Source organism: Phocoena sinus, chromosome 17 (genome assembly GCF_008692025.1).
Source record: "Phocoena sinus isolate mPhoSin1 chromosome 17, mPhoSin1.pri, whole genome shotgun sequence".
NCBI lineage: Eukaryota > Metazoa > Chordata > Mammalia > Artiodactyla > Phocoenidae > Phocoena > Phocoena sinus.
In genome coordinates this window covers 35,047,049-35,070,899 of record NC_045779.1, presented here as the reverse complement: position 1 = coordinate 35,070,899, position 23,851 = coordinate 35,047,049, and the positions used below count along the sequence as shown (strand labels likewise).

Here is a 23,851-nt window from a genome sequence, read left to right as displayed (position 1 = left end):
GTAAAAATAAGGGCCATGTGAATGTTTACTACACATTTGCTAGGAACCATTACATCACACGGCAGATATTAGAATTTACTCTTACAGATGTTCTCAAAAACACCTAAATTACGAGTCTTTAAATTTGTTTTCAAACTACTTCTCAAACTCACTTTAAAGTACTTGGCTTTTTGTTAACTGGTAATTTCTAGAACAGTTAAAATGTCTTAAGACTAAAGCGTGCATCTACATCTATCTTTGAAAGTGAGATTTCTTCATAGGTAAATCAAATTGTTAGATAAAAATATGAAACTATATAATTGTATGTGATTGAAAATATATGTAGAAACATGAAAATAATAACTTATACAAGTCAGCCTGGCCTATGGTATTTATTTGTCAATACCTTGGTGGTTTAGTGGGTTAAAAGATAATCACTTACCTAAGCTCCCTTCTAACAAAAGAAAAGAAAAAGCATTCTAAGGAGATCTATCTATCTATAGGGGTATAGATAGATAAATGTATTATATTATATTGACTATCTCTCTGAAATAGGAAAGTCCCAAACTACTACAGTTAATCCTATATTGGAAAAGTACAAAGCTATTCTACTGGTGATATTTTCTTTTCTAAAAATCATATTTGTGAAAAAATCATAAGGGGTTCAACTTCTACATTCTCTGGTTCCAAAAAAACTAAAGCTGAAAATGGAAACTTTTATGGAGTGGGAATGTGGAAATTAAGGCTATAAGTTCTGAAGATCCTAAGCATTTCCAATATTTACAGCAAAACAGACTAATGTCAAGGACATGGTTTCACTGGGATACTACTTAAGTTGAAAACATTCCTGAAGACATCCACGCATGGAAAGGTATGGAGAAGAATGGTTTCTAGTTTGCCATTTGTTTTTGTTTGACTTACTTTCTGTGAATTTCATAATCATATTGCATGAAGTAACATTTAAGCTTATTGATATTTAATGGCTTCTTTGGTTAGGGAAAATGGCACACTTGCTAAGTTGTTTTTATGTATTAGTTACAGGTGATCCTGCATTTTTACAAATGGCTTGCAAATGTTCTAAATCTCTTATCATATGACAAAGTATTTCTGACTTTTACAAATGAACTACAACAAACTGAATTAACACAAAATACTTTGGTATGAAAAAAGGAAATAAATTCATGTTTACCTTTCAGTACACTAAAACTAAATGCATATTGATTTTTATAAAATAACTATGCAATAACCTACAAAGTGAATTTGCTTACTAACAAAGATTAGATAAAATTGTTGGCAAACCTTGAGCAGCGGTTATGTGGTTAGTAAGTCACATCACACATTTTAGTAGAGGTCATTTGTAGGATCTACACAACAAGAAATGTTGTGAAAATACTTGAGTATGGCCTCTTCGGGGCAGTTGCTAAAGAAAAGAGCTGTACTGCAGCAAAAGAGTCTCAGATTTCACTGTGGTCACTGAGTTTGCTCAAATTCTGAAATAGAAGGGGAAGAAATTAGCAATTGCTACTTACTTGACCCTTAAGTTGATATCACAGTCAAAGAACAGTAGTAACTGAAGCAAGCTGTCCAGCCAAGCTAAGAAAATGGATATTCTCTGAGGCATCAGAGCATAGAAGTTTAAAGCTCCAGGTCCTAGGTCAGACTGCTGACTTTGAAACTGGCTCTCCCACTTACAAATGGTATAACTTCCCTGGACCTCAGTTTCCTTATTTCTAAAAATAGGTTCAATAATAGTATCTACTTCATGAGGTTGTGGCAAATTTAGTGAAGTAACATAGGTAAAGCTCTTAGCACATTCCTGGAACATAATGAGCACAAAGTGAATGTTAGGTATATAACAGTAGTAGCAGCAGCAGCAGCAGCAGTAATAGTAGTAGTAGAAATGACAATAATAACAGTAATGTTATTATTCTGTAAATACATACTCTTCTAATTGCACATAATAGGGATGACTCAGAGAGATAACAGTTGCTGTTCTAGGGATAAGGAAAGGCCAAACAATTCAAAATCAAAGAAAAATTATGGGAAATCAAAGTTCTAGGAACAGTTCTTAAACTAACCATACAGCCCAGTATTGGAAGATAACTTTGACACTTCAAACCGTGTGAGTGTTGGGCTTTGCAAATAGTATTTCCAAAGGTGGCAGTATGAGCTAAGAGTAAAGGGTATGAGAGCAGCAAAAAGCTATAAGGCTATATTTAGAGTTTTTGCATTTGACAGAGGTGGATTCCAATTCCCAGGATAGTGGATCCTGGAAGATGCATTTATTTTCATAAGCAAGCAGTTTGCACTTAATAGGCGATCACCAAATCCTCTAAGCAGTGATATTGTTGGAAGATCCAAATTATTAAACAATTCATAACTTGTCCAAAAAAGGAATGAAAAAATTCCTTTACTTGTAGCAGAGGACTCTGAGGAAGGGGCACATTTTAATAGGTTTTTAGATGTCAGTGGGATAATAGGCTAATACAAAAAATGCAAAGCCCATGTATTCTACATTCCAATTTTCTTATAATTCTGGCATGCAAACTTGCTCAACTCACCTTATTTAAGTGGATGTTACTTATTGCAGCAGATACTGATTCAAAAAAAATTGGTTTCTCTGAATCTAGGTTTCCCCAGTATTTCATTGCTTTTATCAAAGAAGCTATAAGAAAACACAAGTGATATAAGGTCACATGGAGCAGCAGAAGGATCATGTCCAATGTTAGCCAAGGATACTCCCTTACCTGTGCAGTGGACTAATGATACATCCACACTCTTGTTCTTGCAGTCCATGAAAACCTGGAAGAATTAAAATAGAACACCCACAATTAATTCAGGATAGCTGGCAGGAAGGAATAAGATGAACTTCAGAAGGCAGAATTTCTAGTTAAAAAAAAAAAAAAGCCAATGTTTATGATACCACACCACCAGGGGGTGGCATTGTAACACATTCAGGCATACTCTGACCCACTTCTATAAGAGATGGTCTTAGCAAAGGAAGATGAACGCCAGCAAGGCATTTACCATTTTTTCTTTCTTTCTTTCTTTTTTAAATAGATCTTTATTGGAGTATAATTGCTTCACAATACTGTGTTAGTTTCTGTTGTATAACAAAGTGAATCAGCTATATGTATACGTATATCCCCATATCCCCTCCCTCTTGCATGTCCCTCCGACCCTCTCTATCTCACCCCTCTAGGTGGTCACAAAGCACTGAGCTGATCTTCTTGTGCTATGCTGCTGCTTCCCACTAGCTATCTATTTTACATTTGGTAGTATATATATGCCAATGCTACTCTCACTTTACCCCAGCTTCCCCCTCCCCCTCTGTGTCCTCAAGTCAATTCTCTATGTTTATGTGTTTATTCCTGCCCTGCCACTACGTTCATCAGTGCCATTTTTCTTTTTTTTTAGATTCCATATATATGCATTATTATACAGTGTTTGTTTTTCTATTTCTGACTTACTTCACTTTGTATGCCAGACTCTAGGTCCATCCACCTCACTACAAATAACTCAATTTCATTCCTTTTTATGGCTGAGTAATATTCCATTGTGTATATGTGTCACATCTTCTTTATCCGTTCATCTGTCGATGGACATTTAGGTTGCTTCCATGTCCTGGCATTTACCTTTTATGTAACTAAGTTTTGCTGCTTACATTTTCCATTTTATTTAATAAAAATAAAAACACTACCTTTCCTTCCCTGTAAGAATGATATAAAATTGTTTTCAACCGTCTTTTATTGGAAGTCAAGGACCCATCTGTGAATATGATGAAACTGTTTACCTACTGCTTACTTTAATATTTTACAACAATTTGCACATATTCATGGATTCTCTAAACCCCATCCATGGACAGTAAATTGAGAACCTCACTATAATCAAAGCCAAGTTTGATTGCCCAACTTCCATTTTTATGGTCCACCAAGATGAGAGATCCTGACTAATTTTCTTGGCATACTGCAGGGTCTTGCCTTCTTTTAAGTCCTAGAAAATCTCGAGTAGTAACAACCTTACTGAAGGCCCTGATCTTAAATTCACCCAGACCAAAGTCAGCCGACAAAACTCAGTAAATCCTGAAGTTTTAGTAACAGTAGGATGGATTTGGTTACGTAATAGTAAAGTGTCATACGTATAAAATGTAGAATGCTGCATTTACAAAACTTTTTAAGGGTATGCTTGATACACCCAAAAATTTCCCTTATATTCTTCCAGCAATAAGCAGTTATCTCTATGGTAGAAGAATTGTGGAATAATAGGAGACATCACTCTGGGCATAAATAAACAAGCAAATAAACAAATAAATAATACATGGTCTGAGACTTGCCATTGAATAAATGGCTCCTGTTTTCCTAAGTTGAAATGACAATTCAAAGTGATCTGTCAGTGTTTTACTTTTTCTTAAGCTCAGTGAAGCACAAACACATTGCTATGGGTGGTTTATTGATGCTGATAAACATATTCTCTAGTTCACTAAGTAGAAGTGTCCTAAGTAGAAGAACAAATAGCATTCACTCCATTTTCTTCAACCTATACCTCTTAGGAGAATCTTCCTTAACCAAAGTGACTGAGAAAATAATCCAGGGAGTGTTTTTGGGAAGCAGGAAGACATGCATGGCTGAAGAGATTCTGTGGCTCTTTAGTCTGGACCCTATTTCAGGGTGGCAGGAACTAAGAAATAGTATTAGTTGCAGTGATATTATTTTAGGAAATGACTTTTGCAAAATGAGAACAAATAGAAGCTAGCATTATTGAGTACTTAACTAACTTCTAGAAACCTTTTTATATGCTTTATATACAATATATCATTTCTAAGCTTCACAACAACTCGAAGTATTTCTAATTCCAGTTTACAGAAAAGCAAACAAATACTTAAACCCAGATCCTAGAACTAGTTATGTAGCTAATATTTGGACCTAGAATTTGTCTATATTTAAAGTTTATGATTGTAACATCCATCATAATTTACTGTAACCATGATGAAATAAACTAAATAGTAATAAGGAAACTAAAAATAGCAAATTAAAGGGCTTCCCTGGTGGCGCAGTGGTTGAGAGCTCGTCTGCCGATGCAGGGGACATGGGTTCGTGCCCCGGTCCGGAAAGATCCCACATGCCGCGGAGCGGCTGGGCCCGTGAGCCATGGCCGCTGAGCCTGCGCGTCTGGAGCCTGTGCTCCGCAACGGGAGAGACCACAGCAGTGAGAGGCCCGCGTAACACACACACACACACAAAAAGAAAGCAAATTGATACAAAACTGCTGGTTTTGTATATACAGAAAGGCAAATGTCTTTCTGCCCATTTAAAAATAAAATGCATCAGTTGACTTATTCCTTTATTATGTTGTGCAGTATTTTAAAACCATTAAGATGAATTCTTAAAAGTTTCTTTCTCACCATGCCCAAAACCTAGATTATTTGAATTCCTCTGAATTTTCAACCTTAGATCTTAAACTCACTGACAATAAGTAACCATTTCCTCTTCTTTACTAACTCTTAAGTCCTGATTTGCAATATCTAGAGAGGACAGCTAATAAATACTGGAATATATTCAAAACAAATCTTAAATACAATTAAACGAAAAATATACATACTGACTTTTCCCAGTAAAAGGACAATCCTAGTCTAGTGTTGCTCAAAACATAATCCTTGGACAAACTACATTGTTTTCAATGAATATTCCTGGGCCAGAACCAGGACTCAGAAAACTGCATTTTTTCCCTTCCAGTTTTATTGAATTATAATTGACATACATCACTGTATAAGTTTAAGGTATACAGCATAACGATTTGACATACATACATCATGGAATGATGACCACAATAAGTTTGGTGAACATCCATCATCTAATATAGATACAAAATTAAAGAAATAGAAAAAAGATATTTTTCCTCTGATGAAAACTCTCAGGATTTACTCTCTCAACAACTTTCATATATAACATACAGCAGTGCTCATTCTATTTATCATGTTGTACCTACATCCCTAGTACTTTTTATCTTATAACCAGAAGTTTGTACCTTTTAACTGCCTTCATCCAATTCCCCCTCCCCTCACCCCTTGCCTCTGGTAACCACAAATCTGATCTCTTTTTCTATGGGTTTGTTTGTTTGCTTGCTTTTGGAGTATAATTGACCAACAACACTGTGTTAGCTCCTGTTACATAACATAATGTTTCAAAATTTCTGTACATTTCAAAATGATCGCTCCATCAAAAGACTGCATCTTAAATAAGCTCCCCAGGTGATCCTTATACACATAGGTTTAACAGTGCTCTTCTAGACCTTGGCAACACAGTAAATAAAAGTGCTGAACACAAGAAGCCCTCTAATGATGAGAGACTCTCTGTTTACAGTCAGGATTTAGATGCAAGAAAAGTATTGAGGTTCAACCCTATGCCAAATTGTGCAAAGTTTTTATGGTGAGCAACAAGAAATTAAAAGCATATTACATGTGGAAAATTTACCAAAAACAGCCACTAGATTTAAGGCCTAGGATATTTAAAATTCTTTTGCATAATTTATTTCTTTTTTTAATATCTACTAAATCTGAAACAAAATCGTTCCCCCCATTTTTACAAAATGAATAAACTGAGATCCAGACAGGTTAGACAATTTTCCTAACACCTCCCAGCGGGTGTGATAGATCTGAGACTACGCTCTGTCACATAGTAAGCTGCTTCTCTTCACATAGTCCCACCCTATCTTCACAGGAAAGCCAGACTGAAGCTGCCCTTTGTACTATCTTGAGTTTGAAAGGTTGGACATTTCAAATTTAAAATATGAATGAATAGAGACAGTTATGCAACACCATGAGAAAGCAATCAAAATCTACAATGTGAGGCCTTCTAGGACTACTGGTTTTAACTCTTTAAAAGTCAATGTCCAATTTTGACTTCTGGCCATGAAGAGTAATTAATATAAAGACTATCCTATCCTTCGTAAATAAGTAGACAAATGGAGAAAATATATAAATTGTTTTCCGGCAATGGGAACAGGCAGAAAAGGGCTGAGTTTTCTGGAAGAAAAAAAAACAAACGAGGTGAGCTCTCAGATCATCTCAGCATTCTGCTTCAAAGCAGTTTGTGGACCGTGACATGATGAGCGGGGGGGACCCAAGCAAAATGCAGCCACTTTACTGAGCTGAGAAGACAGAACTGGCATTTAGGAAGGATTGAGTGGGTGAAATTTATGGGAGAGAGTAATGGAAAGAAGGGAAATATGCAGGGAAAGAGCTCCAGAAATTGCCATAGGTTATGATTAAGTTTTTGGCTGAATACAAAGCCTCACACAGCAGAAGACTGTATGAAGCCAGGGTAAGAGAACCGCTGGGGAACAAACCGCCAAAGGCGAGATGAACCAAGTTCCACACAGCAGAAACTAATGGAGGACTGAGGACAGCTGAGAAATAGACATTGCTTGATCCTCAAGATCCTCCCTCATATTTAGGGTATTGAGGAGAGAATAAATGGAAATAAGAAAGGGAGTACATTCCTTGTTGACTTAGTATTTACTCAAAAAAAGAGGAGGAAACAATTCCAGAAGTGTCTGAGTTTTCCTTGAATTGGCAATATTAGGTGTTCGATCTAACTAAATGGAGGCTTCAGTTTTAAAGAAATAAAACTTTTATTTTTTGCAACCGGGATCATGGAGACCCCATGGATATCATGGGGTAGAGGACACCATTGTCTGAGAGAATGGAGAAAAAACCCTGCACTGAGTATTATTTCAGAGACCAGGAATGGTTTCAGGTCAGACTGTACCCATCCATGATGTGAGAGACAACATCCTGCCATCATCAGGCCACTTGCTCATGGAGGGGACTTTTCTCCTTCTTTCTAGAAACCTAGGAGTTGACTGCCCAACATCTGCTATACCCATTATATCCCAAGTCTATGTTCTGTTCTAACACCCCACATGAATATCCACCTCTACTCCTCCCGCGCTCTCCAGATTCACACACAGCTAGAAACTTCATGGCATCTCCTGAAAAGAAATCTACAGTAGTGGGAGTAATAAAGTCTATGCCCTTTGGAGAGAATGGGTGAGATGAGTATTGAAACAAGCAGGATCAAAATCCCAGAGCTGAGAGAGAGGCTGGTGAAACCGTGTTACTAAAGGGAAGGGAAAGAATCAGTCCAAACACAAGCTGTGTAAATACCTCAACAAGCATGAAGACTCCAGAATAGTCATAAAAGGTCAATCCACTGCAATCTAGGATTAAAGAACACTTCTGATTCAGGCAAGGCTGTGTTGCTTCTTCTGTAGGAGGAACAGAGTTGAGTTAGGGAGAATTCTTAGAGATTTTTACTGTTGATATTGTTGAACATTGGGAAGATTAATGGTGGCCTCGTGTTTAACAAGGTCAATTCCAAACACTTTTAATTTTTACATTTTTCAGTTAATTACTAATTATTTTTGAACTCTTTGATTTTTGAATATTCAAATGTTGTCTCAGGTAATTATTACATAACTCAGATAGGAAGATGGGCTAACTTAATTACCAGTATCATTTCACAGATAAACAAACTGAAGCTCAGCAAGTTTAGACGATTCTGAAAGGAGACCTGGCAAGTTAGTGCCAAACACAGCCCAGAATCGAGGCCGCTAGACATCCTCAAAGTTCTCTTTGCACAATATCCCACATTTTCTTTCATACGTATGCCCAGAGGTAGAGCCCTATTTTGTGGTGTCTGAAGTTTATACAATTTTTGTGTCACACTAAGGAAAAGATTCTATCTTGGAGTGTGTCTCTCAGACTTAGAAGCATTCTGTGTGAGGGGCCTGAAAATTAAGCTTCATTTGGTTCATAGTAAATCTGACTCTGAATGCACCTGATGGGAATTTTGTTTTTAATTAGGAGTTCATGACCTCTTTCTCACTAATGTCCTCAGGGCCACAGTTTTCTCATGTGAAATGACATATTTCTAAACAGTGACAGGCCACCACATCTGAGGTCCCTCTAAAGAGTGATAAGGTTCTGAGAGCAAATCATGTCGGCCAAGATTCCCCCACCATTAGTAGGGGGAATTCAAATAAACTCCAATTCATTCATTATTATGAAATTCTCTGAAAATATACATTTTTAATTGGAATAGTTTTTCTATTTAAAATGTCCATGGTTTTCCTCTATAGTGGCTACAGAAAAATTGGAATATGGTTGTTTCTCAATTAGCATTGAAGGGAAGTATGAGGGAAACTCGGTATTTTTAAAAACTAAGAAATGCTACAAAGTAATTTTTTTTTTTTTTTTTTTTTTTTTTTTTTTTTTTTTTTTTATAAATTTATTTATTCATTTATTTATTTTTGACTGTGTTGGGTCTTCGTTTCTGTGCGAGGGCTTTCTCTAGTTGTGGCAAGCGGGGGCCACTCTTCATCGCGGTGCGCGGGCCTCTCACTGTCGCGGCCTCTCTTGCTGCGGAGCACAGGCTCCAGACGCGCAGAGCTCAGTATTTGTAGCTCACGGGCCCAGCTGCTCCGTGGCACGTGGGATCTTCCCAGACCAGGGCTTGAACCCGTGTCCCCTGCATTGGCAGGCAGACTCTCAACCACTGCGCCACCAGGGAAGCCCACAAAGTAATTTTTAATGTATTTTAAGAGTAGTATTCAGGTATAGGATTTGTTTCCAAGTTTCATCTTTAGATGTATATTCATATTTATTAATTGAAATAATAACGATAGAGCATGAGTTTGTTCAAGAAATATTTTGAAATGAAGTGAACCATACAAATGTGCAAGATCCTATCCCTTTCTTCCAGGAGTTTATCCTTGAGTGCCAAGGATAATATTGGTAAATAACACATGATTAAAAATGAAAAAGAATGGAAAATTAAAAGAGGAAGAAGTCTCTTTGAAGCAATCAGGGAAGGCTTCACACAAAAGTAAGCTTGAAGGGTATGTTTAATTCCAAAAAGTAGAAACAGGATGGAGTTTTAAGCACTCTAATCATGTGGACAGCTTTAATTAAACACTAATGATAGTCTGAGATCTCAAACTTTTCCTGCTCCCAGTCAATCAATATTTATTGGGGGCCTACCTCATGCCAGGCACTCTAGTAGTGCTTTCTGTTTCCCTTTTTCTCCAATGAGAAGGAGGGCTGAGGGTAAGTATAGATTCAGGCTATGATACTGGCTCCAAATGGTAAATTAGAAACTCAAATAAAATGAAAAGTGACCACAACTTAGCTCTTCCACTGACCACACAGTAGTAACCATTATAATTCAATATTTGCCTAACTAAAATAGGACCTAGACCTACTATACCAGGGCTCTTATTTATAGATTCAGATATAATGTGCCCCTGCTCATTATCAGAGATTGGAGAGAGGGTTTAAGAATACAGGAAAAATAAAAATATGTATCCTAAGCAAAGATAAACAGTGGAATGTTGATTGGTATTTATTCCTTTTATCTCCTAGTCTCACAAACACACACACACATGCACACACATATGCACACATATAGGTTGGCACTACATTAATTAGTTTAGAGATACATTTATTCTACCTTATTTAGAATTACAGAGGCAGCATTACTAGATCAATATTAAAATATTTGCTAAGACATTTGGCCAATTATTTGTTTGTGATATGTATTTCCTTGCACATTTTTTATGATTCATAAATATATTTTTATCCAATTTGGAAATATTTTATTGAATTTTAAGAGTATAAGAATCTATAACAATTAAATATCAGATAAGCTTTCCTGCAAAATTTCAACAATTAACAAGATAAACATACATAAAATATATATAATGGAGTAGATATTTCCTTACAAAGTTAGATATAAAAAAACTTTAGTAAGACTAATCGTTTGCAATGTACCATGGAGTTCAAAATTTGAAGGGCTTGTATGCAATTCTCCTGAATATATCTGTTTTAGAAAATAAACTGTATATGATTTTTTAAAAGACATCTCAGACCAGCTCTGTTTACATCTTTTCAGAATGTCAATAGTGTACATATCTTTTCAAGCTCTATGTTTAATGAAAACATATTTATACCATGGAAATCGGCAAGTGCAACAAATCAGTGCTTTTCCAACATCCCATGCCATAACCTCCACTCCAAGAGTTATTTGTCAAAGACTTACCAGCACATCACTACGTAAATCTGGGTACTCTTGTTAAACAAAGAAAATAATCAGTAATGTTTAAAAATTCAATGGCTTGGATTAAATAAATAACTGAAACCTCTGACATATTTAGCAATAGATCTTTTTTTTTTTCTTGTTTTTTTTAGCAATAGATCTTAAAATGACAGTGATGCTCTACACACAGCCTGCTGTCTCCACCTCCATCTTGAGTTGGGATGCTGTGCCACCACTTTGAGCTAGAAACTCTGCTCTGAAGGTGCTGGGTTTGAGGTCTCTGCACGCTGCACCCTATGAGCCAGTGAAACTAGACTAAATGCAAAACAAAAGAAAAAAAAAAGTGGCCTGGAACTGTACCAGCAATATTTTCAATGTCCTCCTGTATACAATTTGATGAGTTTGGACATACGCAAAAACTCATGAAAACATCACCATGATCAAGCTGAAGGTGTCATTACTGTGATCTGTGGGATGATTCTGCACACGAGCCGGTATTTATCTTTCCTCTCATCAGACTTGGAGCCGTGTGGCTGGCAGGGTCTTGGTGCTCTGGCTGGGTGTCAGCTCTGTGCCTCTGAGGTGGGAGAGCTGAGTTCAGGACATTGGTCCACTGAGACCTCCCAGCTCCATGTAATATCAACCAGTGAAAGCTCTCACAGAAATCTCCATCTCAACCTTAAAACCCAGCTCCACTCAGCAAGCAGTAAGCTACAGTGCTGGACAGCCTATGCCAAACCACTAGCAAGACAGAAACACAACTCCACCCATTAGCAGAGAGGATGCCTAAAATCATAATAAGGTCACAGACACTCCCAAAAAAGCCAACAGATGCAGTCCTGCCCACCAGAAAGACAAGATCCAGCCACATCCACCAGAACATAAGCACTAGTACCCACCACCAGGAAGCCTACACAACCCACTGAACAAACCATAGCCATTGGAGGTAAAGACCAAAAACAATGGGAACTATGAATGTGCAGCCTGCGGAAAGGAGACACCAAACACAGTAAGTTAATCAAAATGAGAAGACAGAAACACACAGCAGATGAAAGAGCAACATAAAAACACGCCAGAAAAAAAAAAAAAGAGAGAGAAAATAGGCAGTATTCCTGAAAAAGAACTCAGAGTAATGATAGTAAAAAGGATCCAAAATCTTGTAAATAGAATGGAGAAAACACAAGAAACGTTTAACAAGGACTTACAAAACTAAGAGAAAACAAAAAATGATGAACAACACAATAAATGAAATTAAAAATTCTCTAGAAGTAATCAACAGCAGAATAACTGAGGCAGAAGAACAGATAAGTGACCTGGAAGATAAAAAAATGGAAATAACTATTGCAGAGAAGAATAAAGAGAAAAGAATGAAAAGAATTGAGAACAGTCTTAGAGGCTACTGGGACAACATTAAATGCACAGACATTTGAATTATAGGGTTTCCAGAAGAAAAAGAGAAAAAGAAAGAATCTGAGAAAATATTTGAAGAGATTATAGTTGAAAATTTCCCTAACATGGGAAAGGAGATAGTCAATCAAATCCAGGAGGCACAGAGAGTCCCATACAGGGTAAATGCAAGGGGAAACACACCAAGACACATATTAACCAAACTACCAAAAGTTAAATACAAAGAAAAAATATTAAAAGCAGCAAGGGAAAAAACCAAATAACATACAGGGGAATCCCCATAAGGTTAACAGCAGACCTTACAGCAGAAACTCTGCAAGCCAGAGGGAGTACCAGGACATATTTAAAGTGATGAAAGGGAAAAATATACAACCAAGATTACTCTACGCGTCAAGAATCTCATTCAGGTTTGATGGAGAAATTAAAAGCTTTACAGACAAGCAAAAGCTAAGAGAATTCAGCACCACCAAAACAGCTTTAAAACAATTGCTAAAAGAACTTCTCTAGGCAGGAAACACAAGAGAGGGAAAAGACCTACAATAACAAACCCAAAACAATTAAGAAAATGGTAATAGGAATATACATATTGATGATTACCTTAAATGTAAATGGATAAAATGCTCTCACCAAAAGACAGAGGCTGGCTGAATGGATACAAAAACAAGACCCATATATATGCTGTCTACAAGAGGCCCACTTCAGACTAGGGACACATACATCCTGAAAGTGAGGGGATGGAAAAAGATATTCCATGTAAATGGAAAATCAAAAGAAAACTGGAGTAGCAATACACATATCAGACAAAATAGACTTTAAAATAAAGACAATTATGAGAGACAAAGCAGGACACTACATAATGATCAAGGGATCAATTCAGGAAGAAGAGATAACAATTGTAAATATTTATGCACCCAACATAGGAGCACCTCAATACATAAGGCAAATGCTAACAGCCATAAAAGGGGAAATCAACAGTAACACAATCATAGTAGGGGACTTTAACACCCCACTTTCACCAATGGACAGATCATCCAAAATGCAAATAAATATGGAAACACAAGCTTTAAATGATGCATTAAACAAGGTGGACTTGATATTTATAGGACATTCCACACAAAAACAACAGAATATGCTTTCTTCTCAAGTGCTCATGGAACATTCTCCAGGATAGATCATATCTTGGGTCACAAATCAAGCCTTGGTAAATTTAAGAAAATTGAAATTCTATCAAGAATCTTTTCTGACTGCAATGCTATAAGACTAGATACCAATTACAGGAAAATATCTGTAAATAATACAAACACATGGAGGCTAAACAATACACTACTTAATAACCAAGAGGTCACTGAAGAAAACAAAGAGGAAATCAAAAAATACCTAGAAACAAATGACAATGAAAACACACAGACCCAAAACCTATGGGATACAGCAAAAGCAGTTCTAAGAGGGAAATTTATAGCATTACAATCCTACCTCAAGAAACAAGAAACATATCAAATAAAAAACCTAACATTACACCTAGAGCAATTAGAGGAAGATGAAAAAAAAAAAAACCCAAAGTTAGCAGAAGGAAGGAAATCATAAAGAGCAGATCAGATATAAATGAAAAAGAAATGAAGGAAACCATAACAAAGATCAATGAAACTAAAAGCTGGTTCTTTGAGAAGATAAATAAAATTGATAAACCATTAGCCAGACTCATCAAGAAAAAAAACGGGAGAAGACTCAAACCAATAGAATTTTAAATGAAAATGAAGAAGTAACAACTGACACTGCAGAAATGCCAATGATCATGACAGATTACTACAAACAACTATATGCCAATAAAATGGACAACCTGGAAGAAATGGACAATTACTTAGCGAAGCACAACTTCTGAGAGTGTACTAGGAAGAAATAGAAAATATGAACAGACCAATCACAAGCACTGAAAATTAAACTGTGATTAAAAATTTTCCAACAAAAGGAAGTCTAGGACCAGATGGCTTCACATGTGACTTCTCTCAAACATTTAGAGAAGTGCTAACACTTACCCTTCTCAAAGTCTTTCTAAATATAGCAGAGGGAGGAACACCCCCAAACTCATTCTACAATGCCACCATCACCCTGATACCAAAACTGGACAAAGATGTCACAAAGAAAGAAAACTACAGGCCAATATCACTGATGAACATAGATGCAAAAATCCTCAAGAAAATACTAGCAAAAAGAATCTAATAGCACATTAAAAGGACGATAAACCATTTATCCCAGAAATGCAAGGATTCTTCACTATACGCAAATTGATCAATGTGATACATCATATTAACAAACTGGAGGAGAAAACCCGTATGATTGTCTCAATAGATGGAGAAAAAACTTTCAACAAAATTCAACACCCGTTTATAATAAAAACCTCTGGAAAGTAGGCAAAGATGGAATTTACCTCAACATAATAAAGGCCATATATGCCAAACCCACAGCCAACCTTGTTCTCAATGGTTAAAAATTGAAACCACTTCCTCCAAGATCAGGAATAAGACAAGTTTGTCCATTCTCACCATTAGTATTCAACATAGTTTTGGAAGTTTTAGCCACAGCCATCAGAGAAATAAAGGAAATCCAAAGCGGAAAAGAAGAAGTAAATTTGTCACTGTTTGCAGATGACATGATACTATACATAGACAATCCTAAAGATGATACCAGAAAACTTCTAGACCTAATCAATGAATTTGGTAAAGTAGCAGGATACAATGTTAATGTACAGAAATCTCTTGCATTCTTATACATTAAAGATGAAAAATCTGAAAGATAAATTAAAGAAATGCTCCCATTTACCATTGCAACAAACAGAATAAAATACCTAGTAATAAACCTACATATGGAGACAAAAGACCTGTATGCAGAAAAGACACTGATGAAAGAAGTTAAGGGTGATACAAGCAGATGGAGAGATATATTATGTCTTGCATTGGAAGAATCATCATTGCAAAAACGACTATACTACCCAAAGAAATCTACAGATTCAGTGCAATCCCTATCAAAGTACCAATGGCATTTTTCACAGAACTATAACAAAAAATTTCACAATTTGTGTGGAAACACAAAAGAACCTGAACAGTCAAAGCAATCGTGAGAAAAATAAATAAATAAATAAAACCAGAGCTGGAGAAATCAGGCTCCCAGAGTTCACACTATACTACAAGGCTACAGTAATCAAGACAGTATGGTATTGGCACAAAAACAGAAATATAGATCAATGGAACAGGATATGAAGTCCAGAGATAAACCCATGCACATATGGTCACCTTATTTTTGATAAAGGAAGCAAGAATATACAGTGGAGAAACGACAGCCTCTTCACTAAGTGGTGCAGGGGAAACTGGACAGCTACATGTAAAAGAATGCAATTAAAACACTCCCTAGCACCATACACAAAAATAAATTCAAAATGGATTAAAGACCTAAATGAAAGGTCAGACACTATAAAACTCTTAGAGGAAAACATAGGCAGAACACTGTATGACATAAATCACAGCAAGATCCTTTTTGACCCACCTCCTAGAGAAATGGATATAAAAACAAAAATAAACAAATGGGACCTAATGAAACTTAAAAGCTTTTGCACAGCAAAGGAATCCAAAAACAAGATGAAAAGACAACCCTCAGAATGAGAGAACATTTCTGCAAATGAAGCAACTGACAAAGGATTAATCTTCAAGATTTACAAGCAGCTCATGCAGCTCAATATCAAAAAAACATATAACCAATCCAAAAATTGGTAGAAGACCTAAATAGACATTTCTCCAAAGAAGGTATACAGATTTCCAACAAACACATGAAAGGATGCTCAACATCATTAATCATCAGAGAACTGCAAATCAAAACTACAGTGAGGTATCACCTCACAGCAGTCAGAATAGCCATCATCAAACTATCTACAAACAATAAATGCTGTAGAGGGTGTGGAGAAAAGGGAACCCTCTTGCACTGTTGGTGGGCAGGTAAATTGATACAGCCACTATGGAAAACAGTATGGAAGTTCCTTAAAAAACTAAAAATAGAACTACCATAAGACCCAGCAATCCTACTACTGGGCATATTCCCTGAGACAACCATAATTCAAAAAGACTCATGTACCACAATGTTCATTGCATCCCTATTTACAATACCAGGACATGAAAGCAACATAAGTGTCCATCGACTGATGAATGGATAAAGAATATGTGGCACATATATACAATGGAATATTACTCAGCCATAAAAAGAAATGAAATTGAGTTATTTGTATTGAGGTGGATGGACCTAGAGACTGTCATACCGAGTGAAGTAAGTCAGAAAGAGAAAAATAAAAACCATGTGCTAACACACATATATATGGAATCTAACAACAACAAAAAAATGATTCTGAAGAAGCTAGGGTCAGAGTAGGAATAAAGACACAGACATAGAGATTGAACTTGAGGAAACTGGGAGGGGGAATTGCAAGCTGGGATGAAGTGAGAGAGTGGCTTGGACTTATATATACTACCAAATATAAAGTAGATATCTAGTAGGAAACAGCCACATAGCACAGGGAGATCAGCTCAGTTCTTTGTGGCCACCTAGAGGGGTGGGATAGGGAGGGTGGGAGGGAGATGCAAGAGGGACGAGATATGTGGATATATATATATGTATAGCTGATTCACTTTGTTATAAAGCAGAAACTAACACACCATTGTAAAGCAATTATACTCCAATAAAGATGTTAAAAAAAAAAGACAGTGATGATACAATTTGATAACAAAATTAATGAAGTCTTTTTTTACATCTCCTTACACAGCATTGTTCTTAACAAATGTCATATGTTTTTTATAATATATTACATATTTCAAAATAAGCTAAATCTAAACTCCTTAGTCCAAAAATTTATGTAGAAAAAGTTATCATTAATATCTAATCCCCCAAATTATATAAATTATGAATTTTTGAGATTTTTAAGCCTTATTATTTATTTACTAGAAAGCATAATTGTTATTGGCAATATTTAATATAATTAAATATATATATTCAATATAATCTGAAAAATATTAACAACTATTTTATTTGGAAAATGTCAATGCATTGCTTTTCCTGAAGGAGGTACATAAATTATTACCCATAATTAACTTTATGGCATGCATTCTATCATCCCTATTCCTTAGCAAGCCAAACATGGCTAATCAATCATGGTAATTTTTCCACTTAGGTCAAAGAAGACCTTAGAATTTTTATCAATTCAGTGCTGCAGGACTTCACTACTAGTTCATAAGAAATTTACTTGTTGATCTGAAAATAACATTCCAGTGAAAAAACTCTGTATATATTATTTGGAGAGATTGATCACTAGATCTAAATGATTCGGAAATGGTGGCTAAAAGGTACAGAAAATTATTTAAGAACTAAGTTCCTTTCTCTTTTCTATCCTAGCACATTTATTTCACTTGTAAATTATACTTGCCATTCTCTGTATTTTCTTGCAATTATTTCATTATTTAAGTGATGATAGATTGTTAACTATGAAAATGTTTGGGTTTAATCAATAGAGAAACAAAAATTTTCCTTCCATTGCTTCAGTGTGCTTGCTCTGTCTTTCATTTTTACATTCAAGGTTGCTCTTTTCTGCTCCTTTATTCAAAATGCATGCACATTTTCACATCATCCAAAAAATAAAAAATAAAAGAAAGAATTGTGCCATGTATTTGTGGATAATCATTTAAGTAAGCTATATTAAGAGAAGCAATTCATGATGTTTTTTGTAAATAAAAAGACATTCTTAATGGCAAAGTTACCATTTCACTCAAATGGAAATTTAAATACAACGGACATTTCTGAAATCTTTCCAAAAATAAGTGAAATTTTCTTTTACACTCTCAGTTTTGCCATTGTAATGATTTTATGGCTATATCCTCGTGTTCTAAGCTTCTAAGTAAATCAACCAGTGCAATAAAAATCCCATTGTTATAGAAAAGAGTAAAGTGAATGCACAGCTAATATCCTGCCTTATGCAAAATGAGGTAAGCTTGGAGCATGTACAAAGGAGACAACTAATCTGTACCCATGTGGGATGTGGTAAATGACGGGCTTTATCTACAAAAAACAACATTTCAGAAAGAAATTAACAACCAGGTGTGGATGAGCAATTAACTCCAGACTGTGCAAGCCAGCTCTTTCCTGTGGAATATTCATTAACTCCTTTTATTAAAAAGTATTCATAGCTGCATAATTTAGGAGTGCTTCTTTTATGCTTCAAAATGTTCTTGACAGTCTGTGAGTCATTCATAATTTTTTAAAAGAAGGCATTTTCTGTTGATATCAAGTAACTATTGAGAAACAGATTTACATCTCAAACTTCTCAAGAAAACAAGGATCTCAGAAATATTTAGGACAAACCAAAACACTATCTTTGGAAAACATGTGCACATATTATTGAGCATCTCTAATTCATTCATTCATTCAAGCAGTCAATCAATATAGAAGTATTGGGTGCTTAGTCTAAGCATTGTCCTAAAAATACAAGCAGAATGATGGACAAGAGAGATGATGGTCCTTACCCTCAATAGACTCACAACCAAGCTAGGAAACCAGTCAGTTGAACTAGTAATCTGAAGTGTTACAAAGGCTGGGAAAGTTATGCAGAAAGTGCTAAGGGGGTACAGGATACACCTCATATTATAGACAGAATAATGACCCCCAATTATGTCCATATCTTAATCCCTAGAACCTGTGGAATATGTTGCCTTACATGGCAAAAAGAATTTTGCAGACTTGATTAAATTAAGGATCCTGAGATGAGCAGATTACCCTGGATTATTGCGGTGAGGGAGGTCCAATGTAATTACAAGGGTTCTTATGAGAGGGAGGCAGGAGGGTCAGAGTCAGAGGGGGAGATGTGGTGATGGAAGAAGAGGTCAGAGAGATATGAAAATGCCAACACCGCTGGTTTGAAGATGGAGAAAGGGGCCATGAGCCAAGGAAAGTGAATGGCCTCAAGAAATTGAAAAGGACAAGGAAGTAAAATTGTTCTCCCCTAGAGTCTCCAGACAAAATACATCTGGTTTGGGGAACTAGAAGTGGGGGTCGGTTGAGAGAGGGGAGCTAATTTAGGTTTCAGCACCCATGATGACAGAAATCATGCCTGCTTTCTTCATCCTTGAATATACAGCATCTGTCATCGTGCCTAGGACTCAGAAGATGTCCATTAAATACAAAAATATTTGCTGAGTGAACAAGGACATGATAATACAGGAGTGAAAGGAAGAATGGGACATGTAACCTGAGATTTGGAGGATAGTTTGAAGTTAAACAGGTAAGAAGGTGGTGGAGGGAGACCTTCAAGAAGGCAGAAGAGTAAGATGTGGAGATCACCTTCCTCCCCACAAATACATCAGAAATACATCTACATATGGAACAACTCCTTCAGAACACCAACTGGATGCTGGCAGAAGACCTCAGACCTCCAAAAAAGCAAGAAACTCCCCTCGTACCTGGGTAAGGCAAAAGAAAAAACAAAAAACAGAGACAATAGAATAGGGATGGGACCTGTGCCGGGGGGGAGGGAGCTGTGAAGGAGGAAAGGTTTCCACACAGTAGGAAACTCTTTGCGGGCGGAGACTGCGGGGGCGGAGTGGGGAAGCTTCGGAGCCATGGAGCAGAGCACAGCAACAGGGGTGCAGAGGGCAAAGCAGAGAGATTCCCACACAGAGAATCGGTGCCGACCAGCACTCACCAGTCAGAGAGGCTTGACTGGTCACCCACTGGGACGGGTGGGGGCTGGGACCTGATGCTCAGGCTTAAGAGGTCAGATCCCAGGGAGAGGACTGGAGTTGGCTGCGTGAACACAGACTGCAGGGGGCTAGTGAGCCATGGCTAGCCAGGAGAGAGTCCGGGAAAAGGTCTGGAACTGTCGAAGAGGCAAGAGACTTTTTATTGCCTCTTTGTTTCCTGGTGCATGAGGAGAGGGGATTAAGAGTGCTACTTAAAGGAGCTCCAGAGACGGGCGCCAGCGGCGGCTATCAGCATAGACCCCAGAGACAGGCATGAGATGCTAAGACTGCTGCTGCAGCCACCAAGAAATCTGTGTGCAAGCACAGGTCATTATCCATACCTCCCCTCCTGGGAGACTGTGCAGCCCGCCACTGCCAGGGTCCCATGATCCAGGGACAACTTCCTTGGGAGAACACACAGCATGCCTCAGGCTATTGCAACATCATGTTGGCCTCTGCTGCCGCAGGCTCACCCCGCACTCCATACCCCTCCCTCACCCCAGCCTAAGTGAACCAGATTCCCTAATCAGCTCCTCCTTTAACCCTGTCCTGTCTGAGCGAAGAACAGAAGTCCTCAGGCGACCTACATGCAGAGGCAGGGCTAAATCCAAAGCTGAATCCCAGGAGCTGTGCAAACAAAGAAGAGAAAGGGAAATCTCTCCCAGGAGCCTAAGGAGCAATGGATTAAATCTCCACAGCCAACCCGACATACCCTGCATCTGTGGAATACATGAATAGACAACGAATCATCCCAAATTGAGGAGGTGGACTTTGGAAGCAAGGATATATTTTTTTTTTCCCTTTTTCTCTTTTTGTGAGTGTCCATGCGTATGCTTCTGTGTGTGATTTTGTCTGTATAGCTTTGCTTTTACCATTTGACCTAGGGTTCTGTCTCTCTGTTTTCTTTTTTTTTTTAGTATAGTTTTCACCACTTGTTATCATTGGTGGATTTGTTTTTTAGTTTGTTTGTTCTTTCTTTTGTTCTTTTTTAAAATTAATTAAAACAATTTTTAAATAATTATTTTTGGGTTTTTCTTTTAATAACTTTTTAATTTAATTTAATTTAATTTTATCTTTTTCTTTCTTTCTTTCTTTTTTTCTCCCTTTTATTTTGAGCCGTGTGGATGACAGACTCTTGGTGCTCCAGCCAGGCATCAGGTATATGCCTCTGAGGTGGGAGAGCCAAGTTCAGGACATTAGTCCACCAGAGATCTCTCAGCTCCATGTAATATCAAATGGTGAAAATCTCCCAGAGATCTCCATCTCAATGCCAAGACCAAGCTCCACTTAACGACCAGCAAGCTACAGTGCTGGACACCCTATGCCAAACAAATAGCAAGACAGGGACACAACCCCACCCATTAGCAGAGAGGCTGCCTAAAACCATAATAAGGTCATAGACACCCCAAATACACACCACCAAATGTGGACCTTAGAAAGACAAGATACAGGCTCATCCACCAAAACACAGGCAACAGTCCCCTCCACCAGGAAGCCTACATGACCGCTGAAACAACCTTAGCCACTGGGGGCAGACACCAAAAACAACAGAAACTGCGAACCTTCAGGCTGTGAAAAGGAGACCCCAAACCCAGTAAGTTAAGCAAAATGAGAAGACAAAGGAACACACAGCAGATGAAGGAGCAAGGTAAACAACCACCAGACCTAAATAATGAAGAAGAAATAGGCAGTCTACCTGAAAAAGAATTCAGAATAATGATGGTAAAGGTGATCCAAAATATTGGAAATAGAATGGAGAAAATGCAAGAAATGTTTAACAAGGACCTAGAAGAACTAAAGTGCAAACAAACAATCATGAACAGCACAATAAATGAAATTAAAAATTCTCTACAAGGGATCAATAGAAGAATAGCTGAGGGAGAAGAATGGATAAGTGACCTGGAAGATAAATAGTGGAAAACACTACTGCAGAGCAGAATAAAGAAAAAAGAATGAAGAGAATTGAGGACAGTCTCAGAGACTTCTGGGACAATATTAAACACACCAACATTCGAATTATAGGGGTCCCAGAAGAAGAGAAAAAGAAAGAGAAGGAGAAAATACTTGAAGAGATTATGGTTGAAAACTTCCCTAATATGGTAAAGCAAATAGTTAATCAAGTCCAGGAAGCACAGAGGGCCCCATACAGGATAAATCCAAGGAGAAATGCACAAAGACACATATTAATCAACTGTCAAAAATTAAATACACAGAAAATCTGTTAAAAGCAACAAGGGAAAAAACAAATAACATACAAGGGAATCCCCATAAGGTTAACAGCTCATCTTTCAGCAGAAACTATGCAAGCCAGAAGGGAGTGGCAGGACATATTTAAAGTGATGGAAGGGAAAAACCTACAACCAAGATTACTCTATGCAGCAAGGATCTCATTCACATTCAATGGAGAAATTAAAACCTTTAAAGAAAAGCAAAAGCTAAGAGAAGTCAGCACCACCAAACCAGCTTTACAACAAATGTTAAAGGAACTTCTCTGGGCAGGAGACACAACAGACGGAAAAGACTTACAATAACAACCTCCAAAAAGTAAGAAAATGGTAATAGGAACATACATATCAGTAACTACTTTAAGTGTAAATGGACTAAATGCTCCAACCAAAAGACATAGACTGGCTGAATGTATATAAAAAGAAGTATAACTATACAAAAAGAAGAATGTAAATATGCTGTCTACAAGAGACCCACTTCAGACCTAGGGACACATGCATCCTGAAAGTGAGGGGATGGAAAAAGATATTCCATGCAAATGGAAATCAAAATAAATCTGGAGTAGCAATTCTCATAGCAGACAAAATGGACTCTAAAACACAGACTATTACAAGAGAAAAGAAGGATACTACATAATGGTCAAGGGATCAATCCAAGAAGAAGATATAACAATTGTAAATATTTATGAACCCAACATAGGAGCATCTCAATAGATAAGGCAAATACTAACAGCCATAAAAGGAGAAATCGACAGTAACACAATCACACTAGGGGAATGTAACACCCCAATTTCACCAATTGACTGATCATCAAAAATGAAAATAAATAAGAAAACACTACCTATAAATGATACATTAAACAAGATGAACTTAATTGATATTTATAGGACATTCCATCCAAAAACAACACAATACACTTTTTCTCAAGAGCTCATGAAACATTCTCCAGGATACATCATATCTTGGGTCACAAATCAAGCCTTGGTACGTTTAAGAAAATTGAAATCGTACGAGGTAGCTTTTCTAACCACAACACTATGAGACTAGATATCAATTACAGGAAAACATATGTAAAAAAATACAAACACATGGAGGATAAACAATACACTACTTAATAACCAAGAGATCACTGAAGAAATCAAAGAGGAAATCACAAAATATCTAGAAACAAAAGAAAATGAAAACAAGATGAGCCAAAACTTAAGGGATGCAGCAAAAGCAGTATTAAGAGGGAAGAGTATAGCAATACTATCCAACCTTAAGAAACAAGAAACACCTCAAATAAACCAACTAACCTTACACCTGAAGGAATTAGAGAAAGAAGAACAAAAAAACCGCAAAGTTACCAGAAGGAAAGAAACCATAAAGATAGGACCAGAAATAA

The 23,851-nt window shown here is 37.0% G+C and overlaps 1 protein-coding gene across 1 annotated transcript in view; it reads right to left on the bottom strand.

Moving 5' to 3' along the window:
- Positions 1–1,374: 1,374 nt before the first annotated feature.
- Positions 1,375–23,851, bottom strand: part of SLC26A7 (solute carrier family 26 member 7) — a 194,917-nt gene continuing 172,440 nt past the window's right edge. The window contains exons 15-18 of the mRNA XM_032610680.1: positions 8,144–8,244; positions 2,727–2,781; positions 2,541–2,644; positions 1,375–1,469 (exon numbers count right to left, since the gene is read on the bottom strand). Of these exons, the coding sequence (XP_032466571.1) occupies positions 1,434–1,469; positions 2,541–2,644; positions 2,727–2,781; positions 8,144–8,244 (296 nt within the window). The 3' untranslated portion in view covers positions 1,375–1,433. The remainder of the gene's footprint in view (positions 1,470–2,540; positions 2,645–2,726; positions 2,782–8,143; positions 8,245–23,851) is intronic.